The sequence below is a fragment of the Emydura macquarii genome, unplaced genomic scaffold, assembly GCF_026122565.2.
Source record: "Emydura macquarii macquarii isolate MOO-44397 ecotype Brisbane River unplaced genomic scaffold, CSIRO-AGI_Emac_v2 contig_3517, whole genome shotgun sequence".
Taxonomy (NCBI): domain Eukaryota; kingdom Metazoa; phylum Chordata; order Testudines; family Chelidae; genus Emydura; species Emydura macquarii.
Window position 1 is genome coordinate 9,144,987 of NW_027133654.1, and position 22,891 is coordinate 9,167,877.

General features: G+C 37.8%; 1 protein-coding gene across 1 annotated transcript in view; it reads left to right on the top strand.

Moving 5' to 3' along the window:
- WDR27 (WD repeat domain 27) overlaps positions 1-22,891 on the top strand; it is a 122,227-nt gene that overhangs the window by 94,962 nt on the left and 4,374 nt on the right. Inside the window, 2 exon segments of the mRNA XM_067535952.1 lie at positions 443-540; positions 5,830-5,932. Of these exon segments, the coding sequence (XP_067392053.1) occupies positions 443-540; positions 5,830-5,932 (201 nt within the window).

Sequence of the window (22,891 nt, forward strand, 5' to 3'; positions counted from 1 at the left end):
AAGTTCCTTTGTTCAGTGTATCAGTTCCTATCAATGGGAGTAGCTGTCTTTCCCTGTTCTTGTTGCCTTAACAGCTGTTGGTCAGGCTGCAACCTGTCTCTTTGTCTGAAGACCCTTTAAGGACTGCAGTGTGGATTTGCTTACAACAGATACTTCCCCCTGCAAACAGTTGTAAAGTTAGGGAGGGGTACATTACAGGAAGAGGGTTTGAGAGAGGTGGTCTTGAAGGTTCATGTTCTGAAGAACCTGAGGAATATGCTGTGTGGCAAACCCTTCTGAAGTCTCATGAAGTCCATACAAACTGAACCCTGCTGGTGTTGCAAAGCCCCAGTTATATATTTCAGCTCAACATTAGGTAATGTATGTCTAGATTTTAACTGAATGGATGAAATCTCTAAACACCTGAAGTGCTGCCATCTGAAGGAAATTTCTAATGTTACAGGGATCAGCTTTTAGCACTCAGCCGCCTGAAGCTTACAATCTCTTCATGACCACAGCCACAGGTGATGGCATCAAACTCTGGGATTTGAGAACACTGAGGTAAGGCCAGATTATTTACATTGGAACTAAAAAGTCAGATATTTTTATTCAGGGTCTTCATCCTTGCTTAAGCAAGTGAGGTATAATTAGTTAACATCTGTACTATACTTTGAACATGTAAGGCACATGCAAACTATTATATAAAGAAAATGGCTAGCCAATGGTAGCTACAGTAAACTCAATAGTAGTTTTTTTTCTTTATAATAAATATGCAGGACCTGGTACTTACCTTCATCACATCAGCGTTTTTCTACTAAAATCAATTTCAGTGGAGTTATTCCAGCATAAAACTGATGTAATAGAGTGCGGAATCAAGCTTGCAATCTTGAGCTTTTTCTTTTTCTTTTAAAGGATCATCTCAGATTGTTTGTTTAGGAATATTAACTGTTTACACAAAATAAAAGGTACATTTTAGCTCTTCGCCGCCCAGGAAGACTCATTAAAGTAGGAGCCATTGAACAGTCAACATTTGTCAACTATTGCCACATATAAGAAAATTCTAAGGTAAATTTCAAGTATACAATGACCATGTTTCCAAAACATTGTGTCAGCCTATTTGTTATAACAGATCCTCCATATGATCTGGTGTTTACAATAGGAATGTACTTTTATGTAACTAAATTATTATTATAAATCATGTATATACAGCCATAAATGTATGCGGTGCTTTCTAAAACCATATTGCCCCTCTTTAAAAATGCTTACAACCTAGCACAAGAAAAGATGTCCTGCTGCCCCTCAACCCCCAAATGCAAACCAATCAAACAAACAAAAAAGAGGGACAGCTGTTCAGAAAAGGGAGGATTTGGGGAAAAATCTCTGTTGAGGAGGCTAAGGTACGAAATATTTCTAGAAGATAAAAGTTTTAGAGAACTGATTTGAAGGGGTGGGGAGGTGCATAAGTTTTAAGTGATACTTTTGGATTCTTGTTTATGTAGACTTTTATTAAATGTAATGTTTTATGGTTTGCATATTAGTTCATTTATTTATTAAGGAATACTTGATATTTATTTTTTAATTTTTATTTTTTGTAAAAATCTGTTAAGTCCATAGAAAGACATGCAAGTTCTTGCCAAAATATGGTGCCTTATTACCCACACCAGTGTCAAAAAAAAAAAAAAAAAAAAAAGTAATAAAACTGGAGACGTCTGTGGTTGGAAACTATTATGTTCCTATGTTTTTGTAATCAACTGGTCTAACTACTATTCTAGAAGAGTAATAAATGAGTTGAGAGTTTTTTACAGATCACTTACCTGCCTTTTCCTTTTTAAAATATTAATATAAGCAGAGCAGGTGAATGGTAAAGTAGTTAAAAATAAAAGCTGGGTAATCAATTAAATGCATGTGTCCTGGGGGGAAGGGAATAATTTATTTATGTTCTTGCTTCTTGTTTAGTTTGGCAGGGTCATTATAGTCAAATGTCTACTGAGTTCAGATGGCTAAATTAAAAAAATTAAAGCAGGTCCTTGGTGGCCCATATATAAAATATCTGTCTGTAAACATGAACTATAGTGCTCACTGGCAGTGACTGCTGCAGTGAAGCTGCAAAAAAGAGTGAAAAGCTGGGGCTATAACAATATCTTATAACTTCCTAAACTTCTCCTGTTCAGATGAAATTTTCTATCCTTGCTCTACCCACCCGTGGAATTTTCTGGAAAATTTGCCTTTTTTAAGCCATTTTTAGTTCACACAAGGAAGAGAGTAGTTTACTCTCTCCTAATCTGTCCAGTAGGTGTTATTCACATAGAGAATTAATAGATGGCTGAGTTTGGAAAGTTCTGATTTATCATGGAAGACATCTACGTTAAAGTGTAGGGACACTGAACAATTATGCACTTTAAAAAATGTTTGGTTTTATGTTCATAAAGCTCCTACTACACGCAAACACATGGATCTCAAAGAGACTGATCTTGCAGCTCAAGTAAGGTCTACTTATGTGAATACGAATTGCAGGGTAAGGCTTAACTGCAGACTTCACATGTATGTGAATTTAAGTATGGAGCTTTCCATGATAAAAAGCAGCTGTCAACCATAGACTGACTGGTACTTGTTAGCAAGTGAACTAGAGACATTATTTTTTCTACTTTTTAGGGTGGGGTATTTGGTATGGGGGCAGGCTCTTTTTTTTTTTTTTTTTTTAAACAGCTAGGAAAATTAAATGCAAAAATTAGTATTGATGCAGTGTTAAGGATTAATAATCAAGCCATCAAAATCAGGAAATTCTAAAAGGTAAGATTTCTACTGTCATGTCAAAAGTCACCAAGCACTGCAATACAGTAACATTGTCAATTGTGTCTCCTACTCACCTCAGAATTGGGCCTGGAAGCACTTGCACTGCTCAGAGACCAGAACTCCTCAAATGTTGTAGAGAGTTGCTCTCGTTCCCCAGACCAGCAGCCACATTATATAAATTCCTAATGGCCTGCCAAAGAGTTAATACAGATGTAATGAGGCAAAAATGGAACAAGGAACTGGCAAAAAATATCCTACCCCCGTAGTGGAATAGAGCCATAAGAGAGGTCAAGGAAGCGACCGTGGACCTCTGATTACATCTCATTCAACAAAAAATCATCTTTAGGGTTCATTGGTCACCCCAAAGACCTTACAAAATTACAGCTGCTTTCAGTGATCAGTTCTTGAGGTGTAAGGGTAAAGAAGCCACACTTGCACATATGTTTTGGTCATGCCTTCTTGTTTCAAGCTTCTGTGATGGCACTAAACCCAGAATTAACACGATCCTAGTGACTTCACTTGACCTTAAAGCAGATACCTGCATATTGGGTCAGATACCCAGCAAATGGAGGCTGTCACCATACCATAGGGGATGACTACATAGAGGTTTACTGGTTTGAGATGCCATATTTTGCTACACTGGAAAAGTAAATCTCCTATGAAGTATGAAGGTTGATGTAATGGACTGGCAGACCTGACTGCAATAAACTGTTCTGATGCACAGACTTCCTTGGAGCCCCAGTGAGTCTGTGGGCACGAGAAGGTCTCTCTGAACTATCACCACAGCACTTGGGCTCTGTAATAGAACATAAAGCAAGACAATTAAAAATTATCTATCTTGAAGCCAAATAAAGAAACTTTTAAGTACTATTGTAGGAGTTGCAGTAATTAAAGTGAAATAGACATAGTACTGTTTCTGAATGCCTCCAAGGTTAATAGATTATATTGAGTTCATGTATATTGGGGAAGTATCCGGCTTTTTTCTTTTCTCAGGTTCTTGGCACCTCTACTTGGGGTAGTTTTTTATGGGTGGTGGATATGGTTGGAAATTGTAAAGGCAATTCTGGTTATAAGGAAAAGCTTTATCAAAGAGGAAGGTCACAATAGCACAGTGAAAGAACAAAAGGAGGGAACTTTTTAAACTCTGCCACTGTAGATTATAATATAAAGGAAAGTGGAATTAGTGTAGCTCTTCAGTGACTTTGCTTTTATGTTGCATTCCTTCTTTTGTATGTATTTTGCTTCACATGTAAACTGTTTGTGGCAGAGACCTTGCCAAAAGCACAAAGCATGCTTTTATTGCTACATAAGTACTGTGGGGCCCAATCCATTCCTCTTGATCCATATGAGGAAAGAATTGTTATAGGCTGAAGGTGACAACAGATCAACATTTAACTCTCTGAGACAGAGTTGAGGGTTCTGCAATTTTTATACTTTTTGGGTGGGTGGGTGGGTGGGTGGGTGGGGGTGTGTGTGTGTGTGTGTGTGTGTGTGGGAGATTTCTCCTTCTGCTGGAAAGGAATTGAAACATTAGAGATAACTGCGCTTCTAAAAAGCAGCTGGTATGAAATGTCCCCATACTGTCACAATGGTTTTAAAATATGAGCCCGAGGGGTTCTCAGCTTGGCTTTGTTGAGGAACAAGAGTGGTGATCTTTTCTGATGTGTATTGTAAGAGAACAATAGTATATAAAGGTAAAAATATTTGCCCTTTTATAATGGCAAAACATCTTCAGAGTCATTGAAAGATACCGTATGTATTAATAGACCACAATATATTCTTAAATTGAGGTAATTTACAGTGATATTTTAGTTTATAGGCAATTTAAAGGTAAGTAAGGGCCTGACTCTGCATTCCTTATGCACCCAGAATGCCCATCAAAATCAATGGGAGTGCTAAGGTACAGTAGGAATCTGTATTTGAGCATAAGAATGTGATGCTTACCTGAACTTGTTGCATTTCAAAGAGCTACTCCATCTAAGATGCTGTTAGTGCTTCCACATCCCTTCGGAAGTGCCATTTGTACACTTTATTGAATGGTGGGTAACCGGCATATATAAGACTGTTGAGAGATATCAGCTTGACATTTGGTATGCTATTGCACACAATGTCAATCTTTAACTCAGAGAAACCTGGTTTAACAATTTGCAGTGTGTTGCAAATTTGTGTGATTTATGTCTTCCTATGTGTTTGTATATTTGGATCTTGATTCTAATGGGGGCTTTTGGTCACTACATGAATGCAAATAAATAATTTGTAGCTAATGAGCACATAGTTAATTAGAAGGCTATTCCACACATCTGAAATTTTACATTTTCTTTTTCTCATATACCAACACCCCTTTATTTTCCTCATCCCACACTGAGCGCCAGGAGAGAATAGTGGTAGTGCTCTTCTTTCTTGTTTTCTTCTTTTGGAGGGGGCTGTAGGGTCGATTTGGTCACAAATTATGCAAAGCAAGTGCTCTGTTCTGCACCAGTGTAGGCAGAACAAGCAGATAGAAGATCAAAGCTTCCACTGTTCTAGATGTTCTAGAAGTTTGCTGCTAGGGAGTACCCAATGAGAGAACCCCTGCTAGGCCAGTCTTCACCTGCTTGACTCAAATGAAGTTGGACCCTTTATGTAGTTTTCACCAACGTTAGTGTAGAATTTAAGCATGAAAGTCAAATTGGTCTACTAAACTGTGGCCAGAATATTTGCATCCTGGGTCACTCCAGATTGAAATTTACTCTATCCCATAAAATTTAAACCTTAAAATGAAAAATTCTAATTGGTAAACATTCTTTATAACTTTACATTCTAACATCCAGTGTTTCAAGTTTATTTTAGTAGATTATTGCATTCCTTCAACATCAATTACTCTTATTAGAATCCTCATGCAAAAAATAATATTGAATATTTCATTTCTAGCACTGTATTGGTAACTAGGCAGATGTTGATCTGAATTTAGCAAAACATCACAAAAATAAATTATTACTGCATACCTATGAACTCTGCAGATAGGTTAAAAATTACTTTTTAGCCGGCATTAATTAGTTTATTTTAAATCCCCTAAAGGTGTGAGCGTCGTTTTGAAGGACATATTAACCGCTGCCATCCATGTGGAATAGCTGTCACTCCCTGTGGGCAATTCATAGCCTGTGGATCAGAAGATAAAAGTGTGCGTAATAATATTTTATGACTATTTTTTGCAAACTATCGAGCTACTTCTATTATATGTACAAAAAGTGTCCTTTCATGCATTCTTCTGGGGCCTTAGATAAGAGCAGAAAAACTGAGATCTTGTGCTCTCTCTTTGAAATATCAGGGATCCTATTTCACATTCATAAGACTCTAGCCTTCCCTCCATGGCATTGGCCAAAATTTCTTCTCCCTTTTACTGTTACGCAATGTGCTGTGTGCTTGTTGCCTGCACCCTCACTCCACTGTTGGCTGCATTTTAATTTGGTTGACCGTAGTATATATGTTAGTTTAAGTGCTTTGAGCCTTTCGGATAAACTTTTTACTTACCTTTTGAAATATAGTATGTATGCTTTGGATTCCAAATACTCTGAAAGAGCTTTTCTTATTTGTATGTAGCATACATATCTGATTCTTGATACCATCCTTATGTATGCATTTGCATCTGATATCCAGTGCACTTTCTTGCATGGCAGAGAAAATAGTTTTATTGTAAATAGCTCACATTCCATCATTTTTCCTGGAAAATGCAGCAGACTCTCAGAATTCATAACAGTTTTAAAGGATAATTTATGACATTTTATGTAATGCATGATTCTGAGTTGTCACTACCACCAACAGTGGATGGCAGATGGTGCCAGGTGTTATGGCAGTGCCTGTGATGTGCACATCTGACCAACAGGAACTGTGTAGAAGCTCCAGACTCATTTTGCATAGACCGCCAAACTGCCTTCAGATGGTGACAACTTTTATTAATGGGTTGGAGATGAATCAGTGACCTAGATGAAAAATGAGAAGACATTTAACTGTACTTAGATTCCGTCGGAAATGAATCACAATGATACCAATGGGTGTTCTTGTTTAAAGGTGGTTTCTCTTTTCTCATTGACTAGTATCATCAGACCCTACTGTTACCTGTAATTACTTGTGCATTTATCTTCGATGTAGCAGACACTCTTGAATAAAAGCCGATTGTAATTTGCACAAGTATTCAAATAATGTACATTTTCATAGGCTATGCACTTCTTTGCATAATTTTGACTATACCCTATGTGCTTGATAGCAGCCCTTGCTCCATTTCTTCATTGATTCACTAGGGGTAGTTACTTTCCAGTTGCTGCAATATACTTTGGATACTCTACTCTACGTGGGTTCAGGTTTCTAGTGAGCATAAATCTCTTCAAAGCATTTTGGTTGGAAATCTCTTTTGCTTTCATCTATACTCTTTATAATTAACTCTTTTATTGGTATTGGTGCCTGGAAGGGTTGTAGTAGTTAAGGTTCTGTTGACATTTCTGTTGTCAGAATGTTTTTAATCTGCTTTTCAAAATGTTTTTTGGAAAAAAAAAACATTTTCAGAAGAGAGGGTTGTGGGTTTTTTGTCTTTAAGATGAAATGCAATTTAAATTAGTTTGAAGTTTCAGCTGTATACTCATGATTTATATATGATATGTAAACAATTAGTTGAGACTAATAGTTAAGGCCCATGATAGGTAGTATAAAAATACATACGACCAGATTGTAAACACTGTTCTGCTGCCTTTCTGCCTCAAGTCTTGTTGGGATAATGCTAATATGGGAAAGTCCCGAGTAGGTGTGGAGCCAGCTGAGTTAGCTTCTATGCTCTCTCTTCACCCTCCAGTGCAAGGGGGGGATCTGTTGTGGATGGTGAGTAAAAGTGGATGGAGCATGATGCATTATTCATTCCAGCTACCTCCGTTGGCATATGGTCTTTGGGGGACACTACCAGCCAGCACATTTTAGTGCAACCCGTGTGCTACTCTTACTTGCATTTTGCTCTGGACAAAGAATCATTGAGCTTTAAGCATTTAGCTTGCTATATTTCAACTGGCACACCTACTACCATGGGTTTGACTTTACTCATAGGCCAACTCCTAAGAGGTCTTGAACATACCAAGAGCTATGAATATAGTGTTATAGCATGCTTTCTCAAGTATGCTTTGATATTAGGAAACATGAATCACTACATCAGATTTTTTAAAAAACCATCATATTCTAGGAGTTACAGCACATGTTTTGATGTGCACCTTATTCCTTAACCTAATTATAACCCACTGTTTACTGCAACTCATATTGTTAACAACATAGACCATTGGATGGTGGGATATAAATACTATATATGATGCTTTGGCACATTACAAAAACTTGTTGATATCTGATTGCTTGAGACCCTGAAAATAAATTGGGGATTAATCAGCCAAATCTGTGAAAACATTCCAGCTCTGTAAAGCTCTTTGTTTATTGTACATAAAGTTATACGTCTAAGTTTGATTCAAATCAGTCCCAACACTGGAATTTTGGATATTAATATTGCATTATGTGGACTTAGATATCCTTCATTTTTTGTTGAATGAGTTTTCCTTGAAGATTCAGAAACTTTAGAATGCCAGTATTTGACTTTTACCAAAAGATCTGCCACTATCCTGTCTATTAGGGTAACATCTTAGTTTTTATATTTTTAGGAGGACATCTTTAAAATGTTGAAATGGATATCCTTTATAGTTTGTATTGTTCTTTTTAAATGTAAAAACAAATCAAAGCACTTGACATTCCAAACATATTGTCCAAACTGATAGCAGTATCCTGACAACTGAACTGAGCTGTAACTGAAACAGTTTTTTCAGAACATCTAAAGAAGCCAGATATACTTACAGTCCATATTCTATACTTGAACATCTGCAGAAGCTGAGGAAATTTGTGCAAGAGTGTCAGAAATTCAGTAACATAGGCAAAGACCTTATCTTCAAGCACTGGATTCTGGAAACAAGTTTATGTAACTTTCCTCTGTCCAGCAAGTCAGTAATGATGATGTATTTTAAAGCCATCTGTGGTTCCATTTATCAAGCACAGTACTTGCACCTCTTCTTTAAACAAATGTGAACTGAATTTGAAGCCAAACGAGCCACTACTGAAATATAATTCAGAGATATTAATCTTAAACTGTCATTGTATTCACGTTAAGTGAAGTATTTGACAAGGAAGAAAATGAGTTGGCAAAACTGATTAAAAGAAAAATTGAAACCATATTTCCACAGGGTACAGAAACAGATCACTGAACCATGTTATTATAAACAAAAAATTGCAGATGCTATCCTCCTTTCCCCTACTTATGAAGTATGTTAGACCTATTTCTTGCTAAGAACAACTTACCACAGCTCCTGTTTGGTTTGAGCAAGAGCTCTGTTTTCTTTTGACTCGCTTGGCAGAGCTATTACTAGTTAATGATGAGGATTCCAGTATAGTGGTGTGGAAGCTGTACATGCAGGAGGTCCACCAAGGGATGAGAGGCTCTGCTAATGGCCATGTCCTGTCAGAATATATGCTCTCAAGTGTCAGACAGCAGTCTGATAGTGAGGGCAGGATCAGCTCCAACACAATAGCTTCCATAGTGTGAAAAATTTAAGTTCCCCTAACCGGATACCTGTAACATCCTGGTCCTGAATTTAGTCAGAATCATGTCCAGGGCTTATAAAGCATGATAAACCAGAAATGCTCATTTTAAAATAGGCCTTTTTACTTATAGCTGTCAATTTTATATAGGTTGATTTTTGTAAATAAATAAATGGATGTAATAGTTTCTTTCAGACTAACCAAATGGATCATTGGAAGTCTCTAAATAGCAAACATCAGTATTAAAGATATGAAACAGGCTCCAACCAGGATCAGGGCTCCATGTTGCTGAACTCTGTACAAAAACATTTGCAGAAACATTCAGTGCCCCAAAGAGATCACAATCTAGAAGAAGAAGAAGAAAAATCAGAAGTATATGGAAAACATAACTTTTTTAAGCACACATATTTGAATGCACATGTGTCCTGGCTTCATTTTCCTCTACTGTATTTAATGAGGAGGTTTTATTAGCTGACTGGTTTAATTATACAAGAAGTTATTTCCTTCAGTTTTTTTCTTTGAATACTTGATGGTGCCTGAGTAAATTCCAAGGTTGCAGAAATAAAGAGATGAGGAATGTAGAAATAAAGATTTAGGTCTTTAATTATATTCAGATTTGTTTTTGCTAGCTCTATTTGAACTGTAGGGGCACAATTGAGGGGCACAATTTGGCCTCAGTTCTGAAATGTAGTTTGCTAGTGTACACCACTGTGCCCACTTTGAGTCTCAGATTCCAGTGGGACTTTGCCTGCCTGCAGCGGTTTGCACTCACTGTATTGAAGAATTGGAGCTTTTTTTGGCATGAATGGTTGCAACCTCAATGACCATTGTAATTATATACATAGTGTGTAAAAACTTCTTGGCCATTTTCCATTTCAATTGTGTATTTCACCATGATAAAGGATTGCCTATGGTGATGTATTTTTAAACATGTTCCAAGCAGAGAATCAAACTTCGGGTATTCCAGAGCTGACGATGCAAAACTAGAGAGTGGTGGAGCCTCTCCTTCCCACCTCCGGGATCATGAACAGTAGGCAGCCATAATACAGCTGCCTACACACTCTGGTCTAGCACTACCATCAGCATGCAGCATTCCTGAGGGAGGGATTTTGTGCAGACTGCTGGTGTAAACATATTTATGATCCCAACTCCTTATCCATCGGCTTGTGGTTGGAAGGCTGTGCTAGTGATGCTGGAACCATTATCTCTGTTCTTGGTCTCTATGGACATAATGCCTCCAGCCATTACTGTGTATAACACACTTCTTCCCACCACCTAATGCGAGCCTGGATCCAAGAGTCATAACTGAACCCAAATTTGTTTCAGACATAAAATTCTGGCTTTGGCATAACATAAAACCTGTAGTTTTTTTGAAAGCTGACATGTTTAAGTCTAAATGACTACTGAAGTTGCTATTTTATAGAACTTTAATTCTAACAACCTGTACATTTGAGTGATGTGCCAACAGACATTTATGTGGTTATAATTCATCTGCCCACCTATGAATCGGGAACTGGCTTAAAGGTTTCCAGGACTGAATTACCTTTAGATTGGTAACATTCATTACTCTTATAGTGTGATATTTGTTATCCTTGTATCATGTAACAGAATTCAAAAATAATTTTATTTTTTCTATGGTCTTTCACCAAAGTGGATAACTTTTTAGATATTTATTACTTATATTTTGTCAGTGCTTCTTTGTGAAACAGTATAATGTTGACTGCTAATTTCATTATCTTCTTAACCATGTGGTAGCTGTATTTTGATTCTAAGAATACATACTTACTTTTCTTGTATTTCCTCCTCCCACTCCCAACGTTATTAACAGATTTTATTGGATTTGACATTTAAAATAAGTATACATTTTAATAATTATTTATTCCACTAAACAAACAACTAAACAAAACTAAATGAATTTTAGATGTAATAAAGTATTGAGTGCTATTCCGCATTTATTTCCTGAGATTGTTGTCTTGTGAGGAAGGATAGTCCAATGGTTAGAGCACTATCCTGGGCTATGGAAGATCTAGGTTCAATTTGTGCTCTTCCACAAGCATACTATGTGACCCTAGGCAAATAATTTAGTCTCTCTCTGCTTCTTCCCTATCTCTACAATGGGAATAATACCTGGGCTGAATACATTAAAGAGAGTGAGGGACTCATACTACAGTGATGGGTGTCATGTAAATACCTAAGACAGATAGAATACTGCTCCTAGACCAACCTCAAACATGTCTGTTTAAAGTATATGCAAACTTTCTGCCTGATGGTGACAGCAGCAACAAGGGCCAGGGTCAATATCCAGGGGTTTCTCTTAACATTGCAAAACAGAACTGGCTTGAGCCCCTATCCAGAAATCTGGAAAAACTAAACACTATACTGGGCACATGCCTGAAGGAGGCAATACTTCCCCACTCGCAAGCACCAAGCCTGTGTATAACAAAAGAAAACTTTTATGAAGAGGAGAGGGAACACAGCATTAATTTGGGAGAACACCGCGATTCAAAAGCATGTACACAATAAGTAAACACCCACTCCATAGAAGCTTGGGCAGTATTTTGCCTCACTTTCACACCAGGCACTATGAAAGTCCAGTGGACAAGTGTCCCTTCAAGTATGCTACTCCCCTTTTCCTTCTGCTGCACCCCACTCACGGTTTGTTAGTCCTAGGGTCTAGGTATGCATTTGGGTGGATTCACCTCCCACCCGAGGGTGTGTGTGTGGTCAAATGAGGCTTCCACCTCTGCTCACCACTGTCATTGCTGCTGTTGGCTGTAATGCTATGTACTGAGGTTCCACCACCTAGCCCAGTTTTTAGTGAAATTTCACTGGCTAGTAGGGAACCTGACTGCTGCCTTCTCTGCATTTTTTCACCACAACGCTGTCCCCACACCAAGACTAAAACTGGTCTAGAGGACTGAGCCTTATCAGTGTTTCAGCTCTCATAGTGAGAATTGACAAGAAACAAGGACTCTCAATTGAGTCTAATCAACTCTGTTGGTAAACAGTGGAGGGGGTGGGTCATATGGCATCTAGATTATTGAAGTCACAGACTTATAATATTGTCTTATGTAACCACTCCTTAAGAACCTGAATGGCCTTTCCATGTACTGCAGAACATCAGACATGAGAAATGACTTTTTTTTCTTCATGAAGTCCCTTGTCAGTAAGATGGAGAAACCTGGCATAAATCTCTTTATGATAAATAGCCTGCAAACGCCAGAAACAGTTCAGCTTGGGTTTTTTTTAAATTTTTGGTTTGGGAAGGATATTTCTCTTTCAGTACTGAGATCTGGATATATAATTAGAGGCCTGCAAATCTGCAAATATGCGCTTTATATCTGCGGATATCCGCATCCATGGATATCTGTGGATCATTTTTGCATGTTGGATGCAGATACAAATTTTGTATCCGCTCAGGGCTCTAAATGTAATGATCTCTGAATGTTGGCACTCCATTTTTCCAGTTTGTAGGGCCTTTGAAGGACAGATTTATGTCTATATATTGTTCACTAAAAGTCCCACTCTATGCAGCAATTTTAAGATTTACAGGTAGATATCCTCCATTTCTGTCTTCTTTCTGGTTACAAGTGATCTGATCCAACTCCCATTCTGGGTCAATAGAAGGGCTTCTGTTGGCTTGAGTGGAGCTGGATCAGTCTCAAAGTGCTTTGTATTTTTCTTCTCTTCCTAGAATGAATGAGATGTTGCTTGATGAACTTTACTATCCTCAGTCTGAAGAAAAATTCTAACATACACATTGTTCCAGAATCTCAATTGTTTTCTTTTCTTAGAGATCAGAATGATTTCTGGCTGATAGTTGGTACTCTTCCTATGAGCTATTTGGAAACATCTTGTCTGCCTGTGTGTTTAATATTTGTATTTCAAGTAGCTTAATATCCTTCCATTACATTCAGCATGTAAAGGATTTTAACTTTGATTTTTGCAATTTTACTCTCTAATCATAAATAAACTATACCCCTCTTCTTTGATGTTTGGTTGACTGAAGTTACTCCAGCAATACCAGAGCACTGTACCTGTGGAAAAATGTCCCTATCAAATTCTTATAAATCCAGAAAATGTACTTAAAGTTGGTTTATTGTATGAGGAGTTATTTTTTCAGGGAAACAAGTGTATCTAAAATATTTCCCCTTTAACGTAAGGGCTAAAATGTGTTAATTTTTTTTTATTGGATAAATACTGAAGCATTTTGTCTCTTACACACTTGATTTGTTGCTACAATTTGGGTGACACTGGTGAATACAGACAGTTGTTTTTAATCGATAGCCTTCTTTTAAGATTAAAATGTTTCTTTAGTAATTTGGAGTTTTGATATCTGATGTAATCATTTTAATAACCACCTCAGCTACTTCATGATATGAATGTACTGAAGGGTCAGAATAGTTAGGACTATCACACTGTAGATTGGATCCCTACCACTAAAATCTTTGGAACAAGAAACAAAAGCTTGAGTTCATCAAAGGCATACCATGAGTCTTTTCATTTTTCCATTTCTAACAAATTAATTGCAGAGAAAGGTTGGTCTCATGGTTACAGCACTGCATTGAGACTTAAGAGATCTGAGTTAGTTTCTTGGCTGTGCCATAGACTTTCTGTATTGTGTTGGGCAAGTTAGTTAATTTCTCTGTGCTTTAGTTCCCATCTAAAATTGGGATGGTGATATATCCTTTCTCCCACCCCTTTTCTGACTTATTTGTTTAGATTGTAAGTTCTCAGAGGCAGGGTCTGTCTCCTACTAAATGTTACCACAGCACTATGCATAGTCAGAACCCAATCTCAGTTGGAGTGTCTAAACACAATCGTAATACAAATTAATTGGCCAAGTAAAGTGAGGCCAAACCCTCAACTCGATGGCATTTCTCTATTTCTTTGGCTGTAACATGATGATGTTTGAAGACTACATCAGATCAATTCCCAAATGTCCGGGAATGTTCTAGCTGTCACTGGGAATAACCTTACTGATTTAGTAATAATCAGAAAAGCGTGATTTCCACTAAAATCAGAAAAAACATTCAATTGGAAAATTTGCAACCAGCCCTACCCCATCTGTAATCCTCACCCTGTGTCCCACTCTCCCATCCCCCAACTCTAACCTTGTTGGCACCTCCAATTTTCCTGCCCCCTCAATTCCAGGGGCTCTGCCGCCCATTTCTGCCATATCATACCATTCCTCCTTCCATTCTTCTGGTGATCCCATAGGATATGTCTACACTGCACTGCTCTGTGTGTGCCCCCACTTCCCTCTTTTCAACATCAAGAAACCCTGTAGTTGTAAAAACCTTAAATTTGTGTTTCCTATCTTTTTAACCTTGCCAGTTACAGCCCTGTCTTTTCAGTTTAGGGTATGTTTTTTAAGAAGGTTGGGTTGGGACAACTCCAGCTTTCTCCAGATCCCTCTGGTTTCTTAGATCACTGTCAGTTTGGGTTTGAACATAACTCATGGTACAGAAATAGTATTAAAATCCTTGGTTGATATCTTTCTGACGATTGACAGAAATCAGGTGTTCACAATTTTTTTTAGCTTTATCAGAAGCCTTTGAAACTGTTGACCATGGTGTGATGTTGACTTTCATACAGCATTTGGCAGGGGTAGGTGAGATTTTTCTTTAGTGGCAAAATTCTTCTCTCTCAGAAAAGTCTGGAGGTGATACTTTGTAATTGTTCACTGTCCTAAAGGCATCACACATAGAGTTCCTCATTGTTCCATTCTACCAACATTCCAGCATGACGTGTATGGAAGGCTGCTGTGGAGAATCTGTGGCATGTTGTGTTGCAGTGTTATTGATATGCTGCTGATACTCTGACTTTATAAATGCAGTCTAGGAAGTGCAGTTTTTGTGCTTTTTTCAGTGGATATTACACAGCGATCCGGGTAAAAATAAGATTGTTGAAGATTAGTGTGGAAAGGATGGTGATACTACTGGTTGATAGGAGGAAGAACTGAGGGGGATTGTGATGGCTCCATTCCATATATTGGTAAATTACATCTGTTTCTTGCAAACGAAGGATCTCACAGCCTTGATTTACTTTTCTACTCCTGACTCTTTGGATTCCCAGATAGCAGTGATAGCTTGTATTGCTTTTATTCATCTGGGATTAGCTAAGAAATTGCTCTGTTTCCTTATTAATATGAACCACGCCTTTTTCACCTCCACATAGAGTTTAGAAGCAGCACAATCTTTTAATACCACTCAAAATCTTCAGTTAGTTGAGAATGCAATGGCTCACCTGCTCAGTGGAAATGGGTGAGCAGAAGCACAATATACCGATGCTGCACTGGATTACTGTTCGATTCTAGCTCAGGTTAAGTTTTTGGCTTAATCTGTGGTGCCTTTTGCGTTTGAGACCTGGCCACGATTGACACCACACCTTGTTGCGTACCACTGTGACAGCTGAGAAGTTCATGTTGGCTGGAGGAAGGGTGTACTTCCCTACCTAATGTGGAAATTCCTTTTTATGGTGATCCCATAGGATATGTCGATGCTGCACCACAGCTGGCCCATGCCAGCTGACTCGTACTAAGGGGCTGTTTAATTGCAATGTAGCCCTCCAGCTTGGGCTGGAGTCTAAGCTCTAGGACTCTGTGAGGTGGGAGAGTCTCAGAACTTGAGCTGCAGCAAGAGCCTGAATGTCTACACTGCAATTAAACAGCCCCTTAATGTAAGTGCAAGTCAGCTGGTGGGCCAGCCACAGATGTCTAATTGCAGTGTAAACATACATACAGAACACAAAGCAAAGGCTAACTTTCAAGATTTAAATAATTCTCAAAGTTTGGCTGAAAAGTATTTATAATTCATCTCTTAGCTAAGGAATCTTTCTTACAGAGAGAGGGCCCACTTTTCAAATGTAGACACTGTGGGTGTCATATCAGCACTAATACATGTTGAATGGTTATGCACATAACATACCCATTTTTAATGCCCAATTGTAGTATTTGGACCCTTTGTTCAGTTGCCCACATTTGAAAATAAAGCTTAAGTTTGCAAGGCTTTTATTAAAAAAGAAACGTCAGATATAATATTTACCTTTACTGTGTTATCAGTTGCAGAATTTTATTCAGTTTTATTGCTACGTATCACCTGTATTTCTAATACTAGATTTCATTGTAGTCTTAAACATATCATGGAAAGGGAAAATCCTGATTTCATAGTTTTCCTAGAGGAAATTATTTTTTCTATATTATATTTAAAAGTGTAAGATGACTCTATATATGTTGTTAAGTATTCTAGGGTTCCTGTTACTGAGTCAACTTCAGTATACAAAACAGGAAATGGAATTACTGTATTGCTACAATTTTAGATTATAGAAAGAGAGAATCTCAGCAGCAGCCAGGAAAGAGACATTTGCAGGAAACAAAATTTAAAATTTCCTAGATCTTAGCTGAGCCACATAGTCCCTCTGGAGACAGGCTGTGGCGCTGAGGATTGTTTTCCAAGAAGAAAACATTAAAGCAATAGTTCTGTACTTGGCTAACTTTAGGATATATTATAAAAGTAAAACACTTATACTTTTAAAACCAGTGCCCGGATACAGCAGTGATGGGTGCAATATAATTAGCATAGGCAGACAGATAAAACTTGTATTTGAGGCCTCAGAATTGGCTAATCGACTGTTAAATAAAGTAAGGGAAGAAAATGAATCATAATCTTCTGAGAAAGGAGATTTACAAAAGCAAAACTTGAGTTTGATTAAGGGTTCTGCTTATAAAATTTTATTCTATTGGAAATTTGAAGAACTTTAGTTATAACTGTGCTGTTCACTTTAAGTACATTGTGGTTTTAAAGATGTTACTGGTTCTGATGGTATTCTTCAGTTATAAAAGGTATTAATTATTTGTTGTTTTTCCTATTGTGGTTGTACTGACAGAGCTCAAGCAAGGATTATGGTCCCTTTCTGGGAGGCACTAAGTTAGCAAATAATGCAAAAAAAAGTCCCTGCACTTTAACACCTCTAAAACTGTAAGGGATTTTTAAAGCACGCCTACTTAATTTGATCAATGTTCTGGTGACATGCCTGATTAGACTAATACTTCCTTCACCACACCAGAATGTGGACACATACGTAGAATATCAAAATGTGATATTATGTGTTTAGATACTGATGAAATTTGTTTGCTTATACATAGCGCTGGTAGTGATGCCTATGATTAAGGTTGCTGAACATTTTGTTTTCTATAAGGGTCCAACAGTCTAGAACCTGGAGTTATGCAGTCCAGGGCAACTGATGCCTCCATGTCACCAATGGGGAACAAAATGAAGCAGCATCCAATGCTTACTGCAGGGGTAGGCACCACAGGAAGTACGACCTAAAGAGGCCGGAGTGACAGAATCCTGGGGCTGCCTGATTGGGTCACGCCAACAATTAAAACCAGGAAGTTACCTCAGAGAGTCATCTGAGTAACAATGTCTGTAGCAAGCCAGCATCTGCACTGTCTTTTGCCACATCTTACTCCTGACTTCAACCTTGATACCTATTTCCTGACTTGGCTTGGTAACTAGTCTCAATTCCTGCCTTTGACCCCAGCCCAGATGATACTACTGGCCTGGCTCCTACTGGCCTTTACAACCCCTTTTTCAGTTGCTGATATCTTTGTCAAATTTTAACTGCCTGGGTTGAAATTTCCCATGCTTGATTGCTGCATCAGGCAGATTTCTTTTTGTTTTTTGTTTTTAATTTCAGCCAAAGTGGTTCACCTATTTCTCAGAATGAGATTTAGGAGGAAATCCATTGTTTTGCTAATGTTAAAAAAAAAAAAAATCCTTACAACCATTTTGAGAAGTTCTTATGCCTCCCTTCTTTGCAGAAGATTTTAAATTTAGCTGGGGAGGATTGTCTTGAGGTCAGAGAAGTGCCTGTTACTATTGTGTGAAAATCCACCATGCTTCAAGCTTCAGAAAATTGCTATTTGGGAGAGGCTTACAGCTAATTTTCTCAAAGATTCTGTCTGCACTGAGCATGCCCAGGGAAACAGGACTTTCTGGCAGTTGCTGCTCGATAGGAACAGAGCAGGAAAGGGTCAGTTTGAAAGCACAGAATGTAAGAAATCGAAGTGTACAGAAACTCTTTTCAAACAAAGCTTCAGCATATTCAGCACATTCTTCAATCCTCCTAACCCAGTAGTATTAAGTCATTTCCCATTTGAATTAAACCTCCTACTCAGAGAAGGACATCACCCTTTTCCCCCCTTTCTCTTGCTGTCTTCACACATAACCGTAGAGAAGAAAGAACTGATACATGAACATTAAGTGCACAAATACTCTTTCACATTCCAGTTTTACTGAAAGCTGAATACTCAGTGTTCTGCATACTTCCAGTAAAAGAAAACACAAATAGGTGCATCGTTATGGGTGCAGGAAACGTGTTTGGAAATTAATGGCGCAGGTAAATAATTTTTACTTTTGGCTGACCCTTGAACAAAGATGGAAAGGAAATATCAATACCTACTGAATCAGTATTTTTATTACAAGAAATTGGTTCTAATATGAAAAAAAGGGATTGATTTTGGCTAGAATCTGCATCAGATTATATGCACACATGCATTTTGGGTATTTTGGAATACTTCCTTGACTGCTCCAGTTTCTACTTTATTACATTTGGTTTGCAGAAAATCTGTTCCACTTCTGTAGTTGAATTCATATTCAACACTTTTCACAGTCATTGGTGCTATGGTATCATTTATTATTCATTTACTGTTGTTTTTCTAAAAAAAATGTGTGCTAAAATCACCTATTTGGATGTAGTAGGTATAGAGTATTAAAACAGTTTGTGACACTGAAATTGTAGTAAAACTAGAATTGTAGTGGACTCAAATAGGAATTTATAGATGTTGGATTTAGTCCATTCCTTAGCAATGCCTGAATGCAGCTTGTTTAAAAATAAAGGAAATCATATTTAACAATTAAAGTTAAAAATTTACTGAAAGGTTCTTCTTGGATCTTACACCAAGTTGAGGGTTTGATTCTTAGAGTTTAGACTATCACTAGTTAGCTTAAATATCAGTGACAAAAGTTCATTGAAAAATTGGAAGCTGTTTCTGTACATTGTGTTTGTCTTGGTAATGTTTTTTCTTATTTGTGACACACTTATTGTGCACATGCTGTAATATTCCTGGTAAACTATATCATAGTATTTAGTATTGACTACATAGACACTCATACCGAGCCACATGTTGTAATGGTTTCCATGTTGAAACAATTAGTGACTTGCTTCAAAAACTGCCTCAGTTTTGCTTTCCATAAAAGCTTACAACACAATAATAGTCTCATGTGGAATATCCACAAAATGTCGGCAGACTCCAAAAGTGGGTGGCAGAGGAGGGAAGTATTGTCTACAGACGTTTAAGAGGAATCAGGGCAAGGACAAATGCCGACGTCTATACTATTGTGGAAAAGCAAACTAAGTTGCTACTGAAACCTTAAAGTTGCAATAACTTACAATCAGCAAATCTTCCTGGTGTTGTGGCAAAATAAAAATGTTTTATTGATGTTTAAACCCAAAGCATATGAGGGACTTCTGCAAAAAGAGGTGTGTGCATGTTTGAGTGGAGTGGGGATAGACGCAAAGGGCTTGAAAGAGTTTGCTATATGTTTCCATATGCAATGTCTTTTTTTTTCCTGCCGATTCTGCCATATATGTAGCAGTGCAGTGCTTCGGATATTCATTAGTATAGGGATCAATTGCACCTTCCTGTTGGGAAATCTGCAATGGAGGACTAAAAGGGAGAACACTTCTGCAAGAATTCTGCTCACTCAGTTTTATCCCCAGTTGATCTGTTGGGCTGGGTCAGGATTTTCTTTACATAACAGACCACAGTAGCAGCCCCCTGAAATTTTCAGGATGAAATTGACAGGTGTTTTAGCAGAAAACAATTCTTCTGGTTTTAATTTTTTTTTTTTAAACGTGAATTTTTTTAAGGTAAGATTAGGTACAATTAAGCATTGTTATCCACATTTAAGGCTGGTGAAACTCCATTAATGTCAGTATAGCTACACATTAGGATTAGTTTGTTCCATTTTGTCTCACTTTTTTTCTTCAATGGTCCATTTACATTTTTATATCATCCATTTTTCCATCATAATTTTCATTCTTTTAAAAAATTCCAGTGTTTTCCTATAAATCTTTCTTTGCTTTCTAATGAAGATTCACTTCAGTGTTCTCTTACCTCCTTTCCTATTTCTCCCCATCTCTATGCTGCACACTTGGTCTCTCCCCTCTATTCTCCTTCATTGGTTCTCTTTTCCCCTTTGCACCCTTGGATTGGAGCATAGGTCCTGCTTATCCGCCAACTGCAAGTGATGACAGCAGGTAGCAGAATGGATAGCACTGGACTGGGATTCAGAAAATCAGGCTGTGCCTGACTTTGCTAATAGCCTGCAGGATTACCTTGTGCAAGTCACTTCACCTCTGTGCCTCAGTTTCCCTATCTGTACAATGGGAATAATGGTACTGACCTCCTTTGTAAAGCTCACCGAGATCTACTGATAAAAAATGCTAACTAAGAACTAGATATTATTATTTGAGGAGGTCACCTTGCACATGTGGGCAAGCTGACAACCCTGTTCAGTGGATTTGTTCCAATTCCATATGTCCAGTAGCTTTTAGAAGAAAGTAAACATTAACTCTTACCATATAACCATTGCCCTGCACTGTTTCAAAAATCTGCAAATATTAAATGCCATGATATTACTAGTATATTGCTGACTGGAAGCATAAGGGTAAAAACGGACTACCATTATATTGCTTTTTGGTTATTTCATGTTTTTAAAAGATGGCTTTTAGCTTGGAGTGAATTGCATTCAAGTCTGCAGAGTTTTAGGTAAAAGGAATTGACAAGCAGACACAGTGGGACGAGTTTTGATGTCATTTACGTTACCTAGTGCAATCTCATGGAAGTCGTGTTGACTGAATTAAGTGGGGTGCATCTGAAAGGGAATTTGGCCCTTTAATTTTCATGTATTCTTTTGAATTGTTCAAAGTAGGGGGAGTGTGAGGGTCTGGCCTTTTCAGGGTTGTCAGGGACCAGCCTACCTGTGACACTCTTGTAAGGGAGAATGAACCAACTCAGATCCACCTGAAAGTGGCTTGGTGACTATGGACAGCTTATTAGCCTGATAATAGGTTACCATGGTTAGCTGAGGTGGATCTTAGAGACAGGAAGCTTCTGAGGAGAGAAGCTCTCAAGAGGGCTGAGCAGGAGAACTCATGAGTGCAAGGAGCCTGCAAGATGTGCTCTTAGGAACTGGAAACTCCCAAACAGTGGCAGGAAGCCCTGCCTCTCAGGGTCTATATGTTGTCCCAGAGAAGAGTTGCAGCTGATAGTTCTTTGCAGAAGCCTGGCTCTGAGGAAGGATTCTTCCCAGGTAATGGCAAGAGGCATGACTTCAAGAAAGGACCCAATGCAAGAGAACCCACCTGGAGGGGAGTGGTGGACCTGGGGATGTGAGACAATGGATAAACTAGTGACTTTCTCCAAACTACGATGCCGGGATGAAAGTCCTCCTTGTGTTTTCATTGGGTCTTTGGTTAATAAACTTAGACCACTCAGAAGGGGCTTTGTTCCCTGAGTAAACCTTTGGTTGCCTTCTTTAAGACATGAGGAGAACTGAGGCAGGGAACACCTACAACACTACTTTTGGCTAGCGGAGGGTGCTATGGGGCAGGTACATCCTGTAACATGGAGTAGTCCCTAAAATTTTGGGTAAAGTTGAAGAAAATTGGGTTCAGCTGCTTACTAGTTTGGATCAGTGAATAAATGGAGGGTTTCCATTATATTACATGGTTACATGTTCTCGCTTAATTTAAGCACAAAAAAAAAATTTGAAAGGCTTGCTTCCTGATTTAAAAAAATCTTTACTTCACTCTTGCACTATTCAGGAAAAGAGTTATACTTTTATATATCTTTCTCTCTGCCAAAATACATAATTTTCCTTCCAAATTGATGATTAGCTGCAGATATTAAAATATACACCAATAAGGATACCAATGAAGGATAGTCATTAATATGATGATTGGTCACATTTCCAACTTCTGCTTTTGAAACCACAAGATAAATGTGAAAATAAATGCATTTAATAGTTGGATTGCAGAATCCTTTTGTGAAATTTCTGGTTTTGGTAAATTTGGGGTTTGGTTCTGGTTTTGGTAAATTGGTAAGTGTTGGTAAATGTCAATTTTACCGTACATACAAACTGACCTATTTCCACTAATAACAATTGAAATTTACAGATAGGCAAAGAAAAAAAAAATGCTGCTTGAGAACTATTTAGAGTCAAAATCCAGTGATTAGACTATTGAATAGTCTTGTTACAAATGGACTAGTGAATGAATAGTAAAAACAGGTATGATTGTTGATTTAAGTATATTTACTTTGTATGTTTTGACAGGTGATGTTGACAATTTGTGTTTAATAGTTGATAAAGTTTTAACTTTTTAAATCTGTCTGTCATTAAGTAATTGTCTGCCCTCCATAATTTCCTGCAACTGTGAAAAATCAAAACAATAAAACTAA